Source organism: Astyanax mexicanus, chromosome 1 (assembly GCF_023375975.1).
Source record: "Astyanax mexicanus isolate ESR-SI-001 chromosome 1, AstMex3_surface, whole genome shotgun sequence".
Lineage (NCBI taxonomy): Eukaryota > Metazoa > Chordata > Actinopteri > Characiformes > Acestrorhamphidae > Astyanax > Astyanax mexicanus.
In genome coordinates this window covers 13,757,306-13,774,963 of record NC_064408.1, presented here as the reverse complement: position 1 = coordinate 13,774,963, position 17,658 = coordinate 13,757,306, and the positions used below count along the sequence as shown (strand labels likewise).

The 17,658-nt window shown below is 37.8% G+C and overlaps 1 protein-coding gene and 1 long non-coding RNA gene across 9 annotated transcripts in view; one reads left to right on the top strand and one right to left on the bottom strand.

Annotated features, from left to right (window-relative positions):
- sh3glb2b (SH3-domain GRB2-like endophilin B2b) overlaps nucleotides 1–17,658 on the bottom strand; it is a 93,946-nt gene that overhangs the window by 35,762 nt on the left and 40,526 nt on the right. For 2 of the 6 annotated variants that reach the window (XM_049468563.1, XM_049468546.1), the window contains exons 6-7: nucleotides 7,626–7,688; nucleotides 5,827–5,871 (exon numbers count right to left, since the gene is read on the bottom strand). The exons of 1 other annotated variant lie outside the window; for it this stretch is intronic. In XM_049468563.1, the coding sequence (XP_049324520.1) occupies nucleotides 5,827–5,871; nucleotides 7,626–7,688 (108 nt within the window). The remainder of the gene's footprint in view (nucleotides 1–5,826; nucleotides 5,872–7,625; nucleotides 7,689–17,658) is intronic. 3 more of the 6 variants (XM_049468619.1, XM_049468588.1, XM_049468647.1) reach the window with 2 other exon arrangements.
- LOC125784854 (uncharacterized) lies at nucleotides 16,717–17,622 on the top strand. Of its 3 annotated transcripts, XR_007427449.1 has the most exons (4): nucleotides 16,717–16,789; nucleotides 16,934–16,992; nucleotides 17,473–17,520; nucleotides 17,569–17,622. It is a non-coding gene; the product is annotated as an uncharacterized LOC125784854 (long non-coding RNA). The 3 variants fall into 3 exon arrangements; XR_007427459.1 differs by lacking the exons at nucleotides 16,717–16,789; nucleotides 16,934–16,992 and adding an exon at nucleotides 17,204–17,232; XR_007427453.1 differs by lacking the exons at nucleotides 16,717–16,789; nucleotides 16,934–16,992 and adding an exon at nucleotides 17,348–17,376.

Below are 17,658 nucleotides of genomic sequence, written 5' to 3'. Positions count from 1 at the left end.
ATGAATTATGCAATTTTCAAGTGTGAAAATGGGTTTCCTCCTCCAGATAATGCAAATCCAAATTAGATAGCTAATAGTTAGTAATAGGGATGTACTGTGTATGATAATGGGTGTGTGTGTTCACTGCAGACCTCTAACTCATTCTATGTACTAATAAGCTTAAAAATTTTATATATAATAATATAGTGTGCACAAATTCAAATTCAGGGGCAAACACTTGTTCACATCACTGTACAAGATTATGCACTGTTTTGACTGCAACAGTGCATTGGTGAAAAACCATCCTGGAGATTTTTCACTTTGAAAAATCATCCCAGATTTCACTGTGCAGAATGGCACAACAGTCCCACAAACTCCTGATATTCTGTTTTTGTTTTCTGTGTATCTTTATCTTAAAGAAAGTCTTAACAGATGAAGTCTTGTCAGATGAAGATCCTGTGAGCTGTGAAGGTTCAACATCAAATAAATCATGAGATTCAGTGTGACAGCACAGTGAGAGCTTGTGAAACCAGAACTGCTGTGGATATCTAAACATTTTTCTGATGGGATTTGCAAAAAAAAATGGTCAGGTATTTATTTAAGCCCACTGGTAGATTAATAGAATATAAATTATAATTATTATTCATTTATAGACATCCCACCCTGCAAAAACATAAACCCTCCTGTTACGTTACGACTCAATTTGACCCGTTTAAAAGTTTAAAGATCTAGGAAAAATAGTAGGAAAAGTATTTTTTCTGTATATAACTTCTTCTGCTTTCCTTAATTAGTGTAATCAACATATAACCCCCTGCAATCAACAAAAAACTCAAAAAATACAAAATTCAATGTTATGTTTTAATGTTATGTAAAGCTATTGTGTCTAATATGTTGGTAAAGTAGTGAAACATTAATAAAAGTTTGAACATGTCTTTTTTTAACAAGTGATTATCCTGATTGAACCATTTCCTATTAAAGGTAAGGAACACCATTGCACTAAATACTGATAGAATAATTAGCAATGTAGTAAGTAATAAAATATTCACACTAGTTGTTTGGATTTAATGGAATAATTATTATTTTGGATAATTATTATTTTGGATATTAATTGGATAATAAACACGCACCGGATCAAATTGTACCAGAAACACCATTGCTGTTCCTGACAAATGAACATAACAGGAGGGTTAATTTCAGGAAGGTACAGGGAGCACCTATTAAAATGCAGGAGACTCCCTAAACTTCAGCGAAAAGTGGGATGCCTGTTATTAGCTTAAGTCAGAGGTGGGAACAAGTAACTGAGGAGCAAATCATTAGTAAGTCAGTCTCAAGTCTTGACACTCAAGCTTTAGGTCAAAACCAAGAACGAGTCAACTCAGTGATGAGGTTATGAGGTGAATCATGGGTCAGGTCCCAAGACAAAACATGAGTAATTAGAAAGTCAGTTTCAAGTCTTGATAGTAGTAGATAGTAGAGTCCAAGGCCAACCTCGAGTCAGTTCCTGAGTCAGTTCAGAGGAGCCCCACGTCAAATCAAGAGTCAGGTCTTGATTCAAATTCCATGTTAGGGAAGTCTCAAGTAAAATCTCAAGTCAGAATAGGGGGTTTAATTTAGAATCAAGCTTCAGCACAGGGATGTCTAAAACTTAGATGTCAGCTGAATCCTTAGCCAATTCAAGGAAATCTCAAGTCAAATCCTGAGTCAGTTTAAGGAGGTCTCGCTTCAAATTCTGAGCCAAGGAAACCCTTAAAGAGGTCTTAAATCAAAGCCTGAGTCAATACTGTAAGGTCCTATGTCAAATCCAAATCCAAGGAAGTCTAAAGTCAAACCATGAGTCAAATCCTAAATCAGGTTAAGGAGGTCTCAATTTGAATTCTGAGCCAGTTCAAGGAAACCCAGTCAAATCCTGAGACAGTCTAAGGAGGTCTTAAATCACATCCTGAGTCAGTTTAAGCCAGTTCAAGGAAATCCCAAGTCAAAGTCAGTTTAAGGAGATCTAAAATCAAATCCTGAATCAATACAAGGATGTTGTACATTAATGTCTATTCCTGAGCCATTTCAAGGGAAATCACAAGTCAAAACCTGAGACAGTCCAAGGAAGTCTCAAATAAAATCCTGAGTCAATACAGTGAGGTCCCAAGTCAAATCCCAAATTAGTTCAAGGAAGTTTTAAGTCAAATCTTGAGTCAGTTTGAGACAGTTTGAGGAAATCCCAAGTCGAAGTCAGTTTAAGGAGGTCTAAAATCCTGAATCAAAACAAGGATGTCTTAAGCTGATTTCAGGGAGGTATATTAAGTGAGTTCAGTAAGGTCCCAAATCAAATTCTGAGTCAGGTCTTGAGTCAAGTTCTGTGTCAATCTTAATGCAGTTTTGGCAGGTTTCAATTGATATCCTGAGTCAGTCCACTGAGGCTTCAAGACCATATTTGAGTCAGTTCCAGGAGATGCTGAATACGTGTTAGGTAAAGACAAACACAGCTGGCTATCATCTTAGAATCTCACTCTTCTCTTTCATCCCCTAAAAAAAACAAAAATGTAAATTCTGGTGTAGGTCTGGAAAACCTACCGCTATCTGGACAGTACTGTCTGCAGTCAGATGAGTCTCACTCATTATCAACTTTGTCCTTTTGAGTCATAAGTCTGGTTGGTGGTTTGTGCTTAAGCTAGACAATAAAAGTATTTACATTTTGCTGAGTCAAGTCTTCAAGTTTGTGAGTTGATTTGAAGCCAAATGACTTGAGTTAAAGCCCACACCTCTGGCTCAAGCACTACTGATAATACTGTATAGTGATTACCACTCACTGAGTGTTATTACACCTGGCCTGAAACCAACATCTTCTCCTGAAATCTGGTTCACATTAGCTTAGAGCGAAGCTAAGCGACTCTTTTGCACATGAAAAACACTTGAAGCCATTGTACATTAAAGGAGAACTATAAAATGGACTTTTGGTGTAGTAAAACATGATAAAAAGTTCTTATCTTTGTTGAATAGCCTACCAGTAATTTTGTGCTTTTTGCCCAGCACTCTGTACAATGGCCATATCTGGGCATATTTTGCCTCAATAAATCGTTTTTTCCACCGTTATCCAGACTCAAAGTAGCTCCACACCTCCTTGATAGAATCCGGAGAGCCCTGACATTTAAATCGACGCATTAATAACTTAAAAAGTGCACAAGAAGCGTATTAAAAAACACTGTTTACATCCCATAATGCTAGCTTCAGCTCCAAGCACCGCCATCACTGTACTGATAATGACAGACATATATACATAGACTCCGCATAGTGTAGCAGCCGGCATCAGGAGGCATGTATGTATGTATATGTCTATCATTATCAGTACAAAGATGGCGGCACACAGAGCTGAAGCTAGCATTATGGGATATAAACAGTGTTTTTTAATAACCTTATTGTGCACTTTTTAAGTTATTAATGCCTCGTTTTAAATGTCAGGGCTCTCTGGATTCTAGCTACCTCCAGATAACGGTGGAAAAAGCGATTTATTGGGGCAAAATATGCCCCGATACAGTCATTGTACAGAGTACTGGGCAAAAAGTACAAAATTACTGTCTCTCAGAAAGCTATAGGAGAACAGAGGTAGGCTATTTAACAAAAGTAAGTACTTTTTTATCATGTTTTACTACATCAAAAGTCCATTTTACACAGAGTTCTCCGTTAAGCCTTTACTGCACTGTGAGCAAATTGTAGAATTGAAAGTCCAGTTCATGTTTCACTCAAGAAACTTCGCTGTTATATTTATTTCCACACTTATACCACGTTTTTGGAGGAAACATCCTTGTGGAAGTGGTCAAGCAGTTCTGATCTCATCATGCTTCCTCTTATAAAGAAGCATTAAAGGGAAGTGGATCTCTGTTCAATGCAAATTACAAGGCAATCACAAAACACAAAGGTTTTTCAAACATGACAAAAACATAGAACAAAGAACAAAGGAGGGATACAATGGTAACAAGCATTCAACATTCAACAGACATTGTGAGGGGAAATAAGTATGTTTTTGTCAAAAAGAACTATTTGAGAACTATCTGAACTACTACTAAAATATCTGTTTTGAGCCAATCTAGGTGAGGAGTCAAATACTACGATATATACTAAAGCACTTTAAAGCTGCACTACGTACACTTGAAATCCAATCCTAGAAGTTCCATCTAATATAAATACATAATTCCAACCAAACAGAAAAGCTCTGAAATAAATGTAAATTAATTAAATAAATTTTAACACCAGCAGATGACATGTCTCTCCAAATCATCACTGATTGTAGAAACTTCACACTAGACCTCAAGCAGTTTAGACTGTGTGTCTTACTTCACTCTTCCTCCAGACGCTTCTCCATTGATGTATGAATGAAATGTAAAATTTACTGATGATCAGTGGTGCTATTGTTGGTCCACTGTGTTTTATCAAGTTTGAAGCATCATGCTTCCCTCTGCTGTCAGCTTTTATGGAGGTGCAGATTTCATTTTCCAGCAGGATTTGGCACACTGCCCACACTGCCAAAAATACTAATTGGTCTTATATAATATTCAAATTTTCTGAGATACTGATTTTTGGGTTTTTATTGGCTGTAAGCCATAATCATCAACAGTAAAATGAATAAACGCTTAAGATGTTTAATACATCTATATAATATATGAGTTTCACATTTTCAACTGAATTACAGAAATAAAGTAAAAACTTTTTATTGATATCAAAATTCCCTGAGATGCTCCTGAGATGCACCAAGTATCTAACAAGGCTTGATGTTGACATCATCAGAGAGGTCCTGTTTCTGGTAATTGTGGCGTGAAACTTGTGTTTTTTTAAATTCTCCTATTTTTAAAGGAACTATATCCTGATAATGACGTGAAAAACGGTAAGTAAAGATCTTGTTCACTGTGGACCTCTATCTCGCACTACCTCACTCTGCCTCCAGTCTGGTTATACCACAAGAGAACTGTACCTTCTTTGTTGTGATGATTAAGTTTGTACTATACATAGACATGAACTCATTACTAGTCTTTTTGTTCACAGGTATGTGAACTTCATGTAAAAACAGTTGTTTTATTCTATACATTCAATTTATATATATATATATATATATATTGTGGCGTGAGGAGGCGGGGGAGTTGTGGGTCCGCCCCACGCCAGAGCGCAAAGCCATGCCTGTCTCAGCTGGCTCGCATCCGGACTGATTAAGCAGCCGGCTGGGACAGGTATAAAAAACTCAGCCTCAGCTCACTGAAAGAGGAACTTTGACTGGGGAGCGGAGGGCTGAGGCTGCTCGGACTCGTAGTCAGCCCTTTAAAAGTAGTTCTACAGACTTTAGAGCCCCATTGGGCTGGGCTATGTTCTTTTGAGTTGTTTTTGGGTGTGGTGGAGGGCGTTAAAAGCCGAATAAAGGTATGCTTTGAGTTAATTTAATCCCCGTGTCTGTGTATCTCTGTGAGCTTCCTCCTTCCGGGTCACAGTGGTCACGCCCCTAACCCCAGGGGCCTACCACAATATATATATATATATATATTCTTTAGAATTGAAAGTCCATTACACTTTACAAGGCTCTTTACTGCTTTTCTTTAACATGCTACCTTTATACTAGTGGCACAAAATTACAATCTAATATCATTTATCAAAACTTTTCTTGAGACAGTTCTACAGGCCTTGTGCCACCCCACTGAGAACCCTGTGGATGCTAATGGGCTTTTCCAGGGTGACAGGTTTCCAGCTCCAATTCATTATGTTGCTTATAGGTTTTTAATAAATAAATAATAATATACGCAGTGCAGCTTGAATTGCCTAATGCACTACCAAGCCACCATCTATCACAGATCTCTGCAGCTAGAATGTTATCACCTTTCTTTCAGCAATCATACTGGGATCTTCAAAATCGTCTGCCCACTGTGAACGGGTGACGTGTGGAAGGATGGACAGAAAATCAGTCTTTTACTACTGAGTGACACATTAATAACACACTCATTCACCCTCATCTCTCTTCTCCTTTCTCTCATCTCTCCATCCTCCCATCTCTTTATGTAACCCAACCAATAACCTGGTTCCACTTTACTTTCACCTCTTAATAAAAACCTGGAAATTGCAGACTCTGAGCAAAGAGGTGTTCACAATTCACACAATGTGTGTGTGTCTTTGTGTGTGTGTGTGTGTGTGTGTTGGGGGCTGTTTGAGCAGGAAGCGTGATCACAGTACATGGGTGTGTTTGGGAATCATTAAGCCATAGAAAGTGAGTGGGTGTACATATTATTCCGTTTGTTTGTTTGAGGAAGGTTGAGGGAAGCCAGGCATTAATAGATGGATATATAGAAAAGGATAGAGAGAGAAAACAGAGGTGAATAGATAGACCGGCAGACTGAGAGATAGGAAAGACAGAGTGAGAGAACAAAAAAGCGTGAGAGAGAGAGAGAGAGAGAGAGAGAGAGAGAGAGAGAGACAGATAGATAGAAAGAGAGACAGAAAGAAAAAGACTGAGAGACTGAGACAGAAAGATTGGGGAAGAGAGAGAGATTGAAAGGGATAGAAAGAGGGGGAGAGAGAGATGAAGAGAAAGATGGACAGACTGAAAGATAGAAAGACAGAGAGGGAGAAAGAGGGAGAGACTGAAAGGTTGAGAAATAAAGTGAGAGAGAGAGATGGGGAGAGAAAGAGAGATAGAGTGTGAGACAGAGAGACAGAGATCCATTGAGAGTGATTGGGAGAAATTGGGAAAGAGAAAAAGGGATGCATTGATAAACATTGAGAGAAAGAGAGAGAGAGAGAAAGAGAGAATGACACTGGGAGAGAGGGAAAGACTGAAAGGGATAGAGAGACAGAGACAGATAGTATGAGAGGGAGAGAAAAAGAGAGGTAGAGAGACCCGGAGAAAGAGAGAAAGGGAGAGAGAGAGAAATAGACAGAGAGAGACAGAGAAAGAGAGAGAGACTGAAAGGGATAGAGAGACAAAAAATATATAGAGAGACAGAAAGAAAGAGACAGAGACAGGGAGAGATGGGGAAAAGAGAGATAGAGTGTGAGGCAGAGAGATTGTGAGAGAGAACGAGAGAGAGAGAGAAACTTACTAAAAACTGAAAGGGATAGAGAGATAGAGACAGAAAGGGAGAGAGAGAGAAGAGGAAAGGTTGAGAAAGACACCAGTGAAGAGAGAAAAAAGGAGAGAGGGAGCAATAGAGAGACAGAGAAAGAGACAGAGACTGTCAGGAATAAAGAGAGATAGAAATAATACAGAAGACAGGAAAAGAGAGATAGTGAGAGAGAGAGATTGAAAGAGACTGAGTAAGATATATTAATTACGAGAGGCTGGAGAGAGAGAGAGAAAAACTAAGAGAGACTGGGAGCAAGAGACAGAGAAGGAAAAAGGAAGAGAGAGGTTGAGAGAGAGACCCATAGGGAGACAGAGAGTGATGGAGAGTGATAGAGAGAGAGAGAGAGAGAGAGACTTACTAAAAACTGAAAGGGATAGAGAGATAGAGACAGAAAGGGAGAGAGAGAAGGGGAGAGGTTGAGAAAGACACCAGTAAAGAGAGAAAAAAGGAGAGAGGGAGCAATAGAGAGACAGAGACTGTCAGGAATAGAGAGAGACAGAAAGAATGCGGGAAAGGTAAAGAGAGAGAGAGGGATGATGTTCTCTGCAGTTTTCTTACCGCAGATGCACTGGCGGACAGAATATAATTGCGAGGCCTAGTCTCCTGAAAATCAGGTGCAGCCTAAAGGTGAAGGGGAAACAGAATTTTACACAGAATCATGCATCCACATAAAACTCAGCACACAGCACACTCTGCTAACAAATGAATTAATACAACATAAAGGAAAAAGATACAAAAGCAACTCAAACCAAAGCAAGCCAACATCAAACCAAAAGATGAGATGCAAAGCCACACAGGTAAATTACTCACCATTCTCAAAAATAAATAAATAAATAAATAAATATAGAAATCAGGCAGCAGCAGCTAAAAGAGAATTTCGAGCTATCTACACGGGATCAGTTTTACATGGGGATGTGGGTAATGAATATTACCATACTTTTTGAAATGGTACGATTATAGATTACTGCAGAAATGGGAGTAGCTACTTGCTTTATGCATCACAATAAAATAAAAAAGTGCACTTCCTCCACTTCTCCCATCTAGAGCTCCTACAATCTGATATATATGTAATACATTCTTATACAAGAAATAAAACAATTATAACATTGTAATATTGCACCTATTATATACACTTAGAATTAAACACATCTTATACAGCTTATACATTAATAGACCACTTCAGTTTCTGAATCAGCTTCTCTGATTTTGCTATTTCTAGGTATATGTTTGAGTAAAATGAACATTGTTGTTTTATTCTATAAACTACAGATAAATATCGACAATTTCTCATAAATCCCAAATACAAAGTTTGTCATTTAGAGCATTTATTTGCAGAAAATGATAAATGCCTGAAATAACATAAAAGACGCAGAACTTTCAGACCTTAAATAATGCAAAGAAAACAAGTTCATATTTATAAAGTTTTAAGAGTTCAGAAATAAATATTTGGTGAAATAACCCTGGTTTTTAATCACAGCTTTCATGAATCTTGGCATCATGTTCTCCTCCACCAGTCTTACACACTGCTTTTGGATAACTTTATGCCTTTACTCCTGCTGCAAAACTTCAAGCAGTTCAGTTTGGTTTGATGGCTTGTGATCATCCATCTTCCTCTTGATTATATTCCAGAGGTTTTTAATTTGGTAAAATCAAAGAAACTCATCATTTTAAAGTGGTCTCATTTTTTCCAGAGCTGTATATAGTACCTGTCAAAATTTTGAACATGCCTTATTCAATGTGTTTTCTTTATTTTTATGATTTGTTTTACATTAGAGCTAAACAGAAAGAAGTTCCTGGAGGTGCTGAACAATAGTTGCTGCTTTTTTCTTCATACTGTGAAGGAAAGGATAATGTTTACTACATAATTTCATAATTGTTTTGATGTGTTTGATGTTAATCTACTATGAAGAAAAGAAATCACATAAATAAATAAAGAAAAACACAAAAAAGGTGTGTTTAAATTTTGACTGGTATATATGTGGCATGATGGGCTTTTTTTAATACTAGTTTTTATCATACTGTATAAAATACTGTGATTTCTCTAAAGCATATCAAGATATTATTTTTTACATTATATCACCTTGCCCTATTCCTTCCCTCATTTCCCATTTCCTGTTGGTCTAGTGGATAAAACCAGTGATGTTCCAATACCAAGATCTATTCTCCAACCAGTAAAATTCACATTACCACACCTCTCCATATAAAACTAATCTCTAATGTAATTGTAATTGCTGATCACTAATCCATAAATACTATAACATTAAACATGGTTATACTCTGTACTGTAACAGATACTGTTCTCAGTTGGTGAGGGGGTGGGGTTAAGACCTCCTGACAGGCAGTGTGTTACGTGACCCGAGGGCCTTGCTTTTTTGGCAGTGCTGGTTTAAAGCTCCTGTTATAAGTCATGTTGAAGTGTGGGTGTGTAGGCAGGATCACTGATGACTGCAGTGGATACGTGTGAATAGTTGAAGAGTTGATTAATTTTGTCGTATAACTTGCTCTGCCATGATGCAAATTATAGATGCAATCAGTGCAAGAGTTTAATAACAAATAAAGTTCAGATAAAGAGCATTTATTGCCATATGACATCATAAATTCAGCCTGCAAATAGATTTTAATACCATTTCTTTTATGTTGCACATTGTCTCATTACAGCCAGCCTGAGTGAGGGTGAGTGGAGGATAACAAACTAAAAATAAACATGCTTCCTGTGGAGCAAAACGCTTGGTTAAAGGAGAACTCTGGTGTAAATTTGACTTTTAGTGTACTAAAACATGATAAAAAAGTACTTACCTTTGTTGAATAGCCCACCACCGCTCTCTTACAGCTTTCTGAGATCCAGTATTATATGCTTTTTGTCCAGCTTTTTACACCGTTATCCAGGCTTAAAGTAGCTCCAAAACTCCTTTCTAGAATCCGGAAAGACCTGACATTTAAAATGAGGCATTTATTACTTAAAAAGTACACAAGAAGCTTATTAAAAAACACTGTTTACATCCCGTGACACTATCCTTAAGCTCCGTGCGCCGCCATCACTGTACTGATAATGACAGACATATATACATAGACTCTGCATAGCGTAGCAGCCGGTGCCAGGAGGCAGGCTATGCGGATTCTATGTATATATGTCTGTCATTATCAGTACAGTGATGGCGGTGCATGGAGCTGAAAGCTAGCATTATGGGATGTAAACAGTGTTTTTTAATAAGCTTCTTGTGCAGTTTTTATGTTATTAATGCCTCGTTTTAAATGTCAGGGCTCTCCAGATTCTAGCAAGGAGGTGTGGAGCTACTTTGAACCTGGATAACGGTGTAAAAAACGATTTGTTGTGGCAAATAATACGGCCGTTGTTCAGAGTGCTGGGCAAAAAGCTGTAGGAGAGCAGAGGTGGGCTATTTAACAAAGATAAGTACTTTTTATCATGTTTTACTACACCCAAAATCAATTTTACACCAGAGTTCTCCTTTAAAAACTTGGCCATGCCTTGTTCTCAACATCAAATAAAGATTTGTTGTACATTAAGGATGTTTTCCCCCCTAAAAGTCCAGCCTAAAGTCTGAACCAAGCTTTGTGTGTTTATTACACTATATATTTGTTACGATTAGTTTTTTGTCGCAATGTAATATAGTGAGTGCACTAAAGAACTTTCCCATGTTCGGTCACCATCACCAATGTAGGTGGCATCTCTCTATACTCAACACTGATTTGTCTGAAGAATGGTGTCAGATTATCTTCCTTTCATTTCTTTATATTGAGAAAACAGGCCTATACAGCACAGCATCTCATTTTCTCTATTGGAAAGAGCATCCTTCGAAACACTGTCACTAAAAGAGTGAGGCCCTGAGGAAGAGCCTTTAAAGGAAATCGTTTCTACTGGAAGGAAAGTAAGGCCTCCAATATGTGGGCACACATTAACCTTTTAAACTCAAGGTGTATTATTCTGTCACAAATCCTGTTATTCATGCTAAAGCCCTGGGTTATTTGGTAACAGTTTATCGTACTCTGTGGAGTCCCACAGGGTTCTATTTTAGGGTTTATGATACTGATGATACTTGGCATTTACACATATAGGGCTTAAAGTGCCTACGTGATCAATTCCCTCTTTTTTGGCACTCTAAAGGGCACTTAATGACTGTTGCCACCCCTGCCACCCCTGTGCGTCTGCCAGTCATATCTTTAAAAAAATGGAAATTCCAGTTATAGGATTTGCCCTGAGCTGACCTGACTACTGGACCTTAAACTTAAGAGAAGAAATATCAGATCCAGAATGAAACTATTACATTTTTAAAAGCCCTTCTTTGTATAATGGGAGGAACGGGAAATGGCTAGACTTCCTATAAACTGGGCCTGTTACAACAGCTGTCACTAAAACATCAGGTTAAATCAGCAAAGGGCACTTTTAATTTTGTTTTTATTTCTAAAGATATGCCATTATGTGAATAAAGAGTTTCCCACAGCTGTGTTATTCTTTTGAAAGGAAGTTAATCAGTGACACAATTTAAATTCCTTCTGCCTTGATCTTTCAAATGATACGAGTAACTGAACCTTTTTTGGTTCAGTGGACACTTTGAAACCTTGCAGGTTCACAGTAACTGACCAGCAGTACATTCTGCACCATTATGCACCATTCACAGTTTGGGTTAAGCCATGTCTAGCCTTTTATTGTCTCTTATATTTTAGGGTGGTTGGAATCCCTCAGCCTTTAAGTGACAATAACAGGACAGTTTGGGTACCCTCGGCAAAGTCAAAATGACCAACTTGCATCTGTAGTTAATCAACTATAAAGCGCAATGGATCAGTTTCCCAGACAGTGATTGATTAAGCCTAGTTGTAGACTCTATTTTCTTGTTAAGGAAAAACTTTAATTAAAGGTACATTTTGTAGGAAATGAGAGCGAAACACCACAGAGAGTTGTCTCCCCTGCCCACCCCTCCCCAGGCACAAAGCTCACTCGGGTTGCCAAGTTGAGGAGGCTCAATCTATACAATCCAGAGCAAGACGATCTCTGTGACTTCTACCACGTCAAGAAACGACGAGTCAATATAAACCGGCTCACGTGACCTTTGTCCGTGCTTAGCTAGGTCCTAGTAATATACTGCTTAGTTTAGCTGTTAACATATACATCTAGATTTGAGTATCCTACCGTCAGAGGCGTGCAGACAAAGACACCAAAGCACCACCAACTCTGCACTTTATCAACCAAAGTGCTCTTTTGAAACTTCGTTTAAAAAAAAAAAAAATATATATATATATATTATTATTAAGATTTTACTGAGGCCGGTTTGAAATGATCTTTTGAAAACCTGAGCGATTAAAAACGAGTGAAAACAGAATGTCCTGAAATCAGCTCGCACACACCCGACCTCTGAAAACTCACGTTTAGAGAATTGTACAAATAAAAGTCAAATTTCATTCAACATGTGCGTGGAATTTTTTTTATAATGAAGTGATCCACGTGCGCTAAAAAGTGCCCTTTTCCCCCCCTGAGCACTTGCGCCCCAAAATGTCTGTGCACGCCACTGCCTACCGTTGTATCTCGTTGCAGCCTAAGCTATATCTCAGTTAGGACGTGTCCTCACTGCTGTCAAGCAAAGTCAGTTTAGACTGGTTTTAAGAAATGCTAAAGCTTTTTAGGCTGTGTCGCAGCTTAGATTTAACTTAAACAGCCCTGCTTGCTAGCTTCCATGCTGCAGCACCGCTCGCTCGCTGTTGTGTATTGGCAATCACCGGGGTGGAGTTAGTGTTGGGGAATGAGCAGCAGGTGGAGCCAGAGGCCAAAACAAACACAGATACAGTATAAAATAACAATATAATATCGGTTATGATATTACAAAATGATATTTCAAACGTTCTTATAAGGTTCAATCTGTCAAGTTTTCTGTATATTCTAAGAACAATTTTCTTTAAAGTTTTTAAATGTTCTGGTAACATCGCTGCGACATCATTTGTGTCAATGTTTAATTTTTTAGTTTTGAGAATGTTATTTTTAACATTTCTTTAACATTAGTATTCATCTAGCTGGGAACATTTTGCATCAAACATTCCAATAACGTTGTGATTAATTATTTTGCATTATTATGTCACACATTGTTCCAAACAAACGTTCCTGGAACATTATATCTGTAACGTTACAGGCTATCCTTCCGTGTTGCCAAATATTTTTTATAAAATTCTTAGTTAGTTGAAATGCCTCAGGGCTGATTTACTAATAATGTGTTATTATATATATATAAATTGTTTTACTGTGATACACAATATACAATATATTTCTGAGCATATTATTAGTGCGTAAAGAACACTGACCAACTACCCATTTTATTATAGAGAGTGTAGTTAATTCTGTTTAATTAAATATTATTAGATTAGCTATAATGTATTAATAAATCACTTTCCTCAGCATGGAGGAGTATTTGCAAAGCAGTTTTATTAATTTGTCACAACGGAAGCATTGTGTGTGCAATCATGTGTTACGCATTAACATGTTTTTAAATATCACAGCAGAATATTTTTTACCATATCGCCCCTCCCTAGTATGAGACATGGGATAATGGAGTGAAACTGCAGCACAAACATCATTTTAGGTTGTTTTATGGTTTACATAATCAAACAAAAATGTGAGCAATGTTGGGCTGCCTGTATATTCTGGCACTGCAGTGGTCAGTTGACTAAATGCCTCACTGAGTCACAGTTTCAGCCTCATGAGCCTCAAAGTGTCCACTGATGAATCATACAGGGCCTTCCCTCCCTTAGGGTGCCCCTGCCAGACAGATCTAAGGGGGGGTGACGGGGTCAAACAGATGATGAACTTGGGTAAAACACTCCTAAACTCAGCCAAAGTTAAGTGGAAGAGTCCTGGAGACCAAACTCTAAAAACAAACAGCAGAACTTCACTGGAATCTTACAGCTTAAATTTTTAATACAGGTACCGATACGATACTTCAAATTAGGTACCGATACCCAAACGATACTTTTTTTGATACTCTTTTCTAAATTGTAACAAAAAAATACAAAAAAGCGATAATTATTCTCTGACAATGTATTTATTTAACAGCCAACATGAGTAATCTCATTCTCATACTGTCACCATGACCAGGAGTCTTTATCATTTAGGATCTTGTTGGGAAAAACAGTGAGCATGTTTGTGGCACTTTTTAAAGAAAAAAATTATTGTTTGTGCCTAAAATACAAATATTTTCATGTATATATGTATTGCTTTATGCATTTCACTTTTAAGAGTTATTTTAAAAAATATTTAAGCATTACATAAAAAAAAATAATTGAATTATATTAGTGGTGTCAATCACTAATCATGACTATTTTTTAATGCTGCTAGTTCCCTGTATTTTTGAGATTGTGCAGTAATAATAATGTAGTTTGGTTAAGTTTGGGCAGATAAGAGCTTTATTACTGTATTATAATATCTTGGTGTGTCGACATGCCCTGCGAATTCATGGCTTTATGTTTAAACCTGTGGTGGGAATCACAGGGCATCTAACATCTAATCATACAATATTATTACAATACGTTGCCTACAGTAACAATGATTTCACGAAAATGTGATTCTGCGATACTTAATATATTGTAAGACAATTCTCTGTGATACTTCACACCTTCTGTAGAGGATAAAATACTCTAAATAAGCAAATACCAGGAACTATGGATTTATTGGTGTCAGTTTCAAAGAATTTGACCATTTGAATTTTAGGCTAAGCACTGCCACTATGATCGGGAGATCGAATTATATGGTTCGAATCCTGGTTATGCAGCTTGCTGTCAGCTGTCGGAGCCCAGAGAGAGCACAATTGGCCTTGCTCTCTCTGGGTGGGTAGATGCCGCTCTTTCCCCACATCACTCCAGAGGGTGATGTTGATCAACACAAGGCTGTGTCTGTGAGCTGATGTATCAGAACCGAGTCGCTGCGCTTTTCTCCAAGTGCACTGTGATGCTACTCGGTAATGCTACATCAGCAGCATTTTGAGAAGAGGCGTTGGCTCATTTCACATGTATCGGAGAAGGCATGTGCTAGTCTTCACTCTACTTGTGTTGTGGAATCACTAGTGATGAGGGATATACAGCTGAGTAGCAGCTGATTGGTGGAATGATTGGCCTTGCAAAATTGGGAGAAAAAATATGAGAAAATTTGAAATAAACTTACATATATAAAAAAATAGAGTTCCCATTACCATACAAATGAAATAGTTCTGAAAGCATACAGTGGCATTACCACCCACATTATTGCGGTCATTATCAATGCAGGAGGCTCCACAGTATTCTATAGCATCCATGAAAAATGTCAAAAATCATGGGATATCTGCCCCATGCCTTTTCGCACATTACTGTTGTATACATTGTGCTGACTACACAGTATAGATCATCAAATGACAACCACCCCCTCCCTATCCGCTGCCATTTAAATGACCCCTGTGGTCTGAAGCGTCGTCCAGCTATTTCTGCACTGGTTTTTCCTCAGTTTCTCTTTTTAGACTGAGCTGATTGGAAGAAGGATTGGGAAAGTTAATGCAAAGGTTAAACCAGGGGAAATGAGAAATGAGAGAAACAAGAAGCGAGATGAACACAGACTCACACACACACACACACACACACACACACACACGTACACACACACGTACACACACACGTACACACATACACACGCTGGTACTCACATCTCCCTCACACTGTGCAAATGACAATAAAAATACATATGTTAGTGCACATAACAGGAAGTACAGGACCACATTCACCATACAGACACAGAAACACGCTCACTTAAAAAAAACACACACAGAAAACTCTGCCTACGTCTCAATTACCGTAACCTGAACATCAGCAATTAATTAAACAATATTCATATTCAATTATATTATATCTATATAGGAACAGTGAGTCAATATAGGCAATGATTTGGGCTGACCCGAATAATATTTCACAGCTTTCCAGTAATCATCAGTATTTCCAGGAGAGCACACGAATATTTGCTTTCAAAACCTTCTCATTAAAGCGACAGTCTGTAAATATTGAGTATTTAGGAGAATTTGAGGATTTAGCGACCTCTCTGGTAAAAATGTAGGTAATACTTTACTTGGATGGTGCATTTGATGGCCTCTTTGATGCTCAACTGACATTCAACTAACATTCAACTACATGTCTATTAAATGCAAATGAACTAAAAGGTGAAAGTAAATGATTCTCTATTGAATATAACCCTACAACTCTAATCCAAACGCTTATCTTAATATTTTAGGATTGGGTTTAGGGTTAGATTTTAAGTTTAGGTCATGGTTAGGGTAAGGGTTAGGTGTAGGGTTTGATTTTAGGGTTGATTAAGGGTTAAGGTTAGGGTTAGGTGTAGGGTTTGATTTTAGGGTTGATTAAGGGTTAAGGTTAGGGTTAGGTGTAGGGTTAGATTTTAGGGTTGATTAAGGGTTAAGGTTAGGGTTAGGTGTAGGGTTTGATTTTAGGGTTGATTAAGGGTTAAGGTTAGGGTTAGGTGTAGGGTTAGATTTTAGGGTTGATTAAGGGTTAAGGTTAGGGTTAGGTGTAGGGTTAGATTTTAGGGTTGATTAAGGGTTAAGGTTAGGGTTAGGTGTAGGGTTAGATTTTATGGTTGATTAAAGGTTAAGGTTAGGGTTAGGTGTACGGTTAGATTTTATGGTTGATTAAGGGTTAAGGTTAGGGTTAGGTGTAGGGTTAGATTTTATGGTTGATTAAGGGTTAAGGTTAGGGTTAGGTATAGGGTTAGATTTTATGGTTGATTAAGGGTTAAGGTTAGGGTTAAGTGTAGGGTTAGATTTTAGGGTTGATTAAGGGTTAAGGTTAGGGTTAGGTGTAGGGTTAGATTTTATGGTTGATTAAAGGTTAAGGTTAGGGTTAAGTGTAGGGTTAGATTTTAGGGTTGATTAAGGGTTAAGGTTGGGGTTAGGTGTAGGGTTAGATTTTAGGGTTGATTAATGGTTAAGGTTAGGGTTAGGTGTAGGGTTAGATTTTAGGGTTGATTAAGGGTTAAGGTTGGGGTTAGGTGTAGGGTTAGATTTTAGGGTTGATTAAGGGTTAAGGTTAGGGTTAGGTGTAGGGTTAGATTTTATGGTTGATTAATGGTTAAGGTTAGGGTTAGGTGTAGGGTTAGATTTTAGGGTTGATTAAGGGTTAAGGTTGGGGTTAGGTGTAGGGTTAGATTTTAGGGTTGATAAAGGGTTAAGTTAAGGGTTAGGTGTAGGGTTAGATTTTATGGTTGATTAATGGTTAAGGTTAGGGTTAGGTGTAGGGTTAGATTTTAGGGTTGATTAAGGGTTAAGGTTGGGGTTAGGTGTAGGGTTAGATTTTAGGGTTGATAAAGGGTTAAGTTAAGGGTTAGGTGTAGGGTTAGATTTTATGGTTGATTAAGGGTTAAGGTTAGGGTTAGGTGTAGGGTTAGATTTTAGGGTTGATTAAGGGTTAAGGTTAGGGTTAGGTGTAGGGTTAGATTTTATGGTTGATTAATGGTTAAGGTTAGGGTTAGGTGTACGGTTAGGTTCTATTTTGAGTTATTTACATTCAACATAGGGTTTAGTTAAATTTAATGGACATTCAATTCAGTGTTAGTTGAATG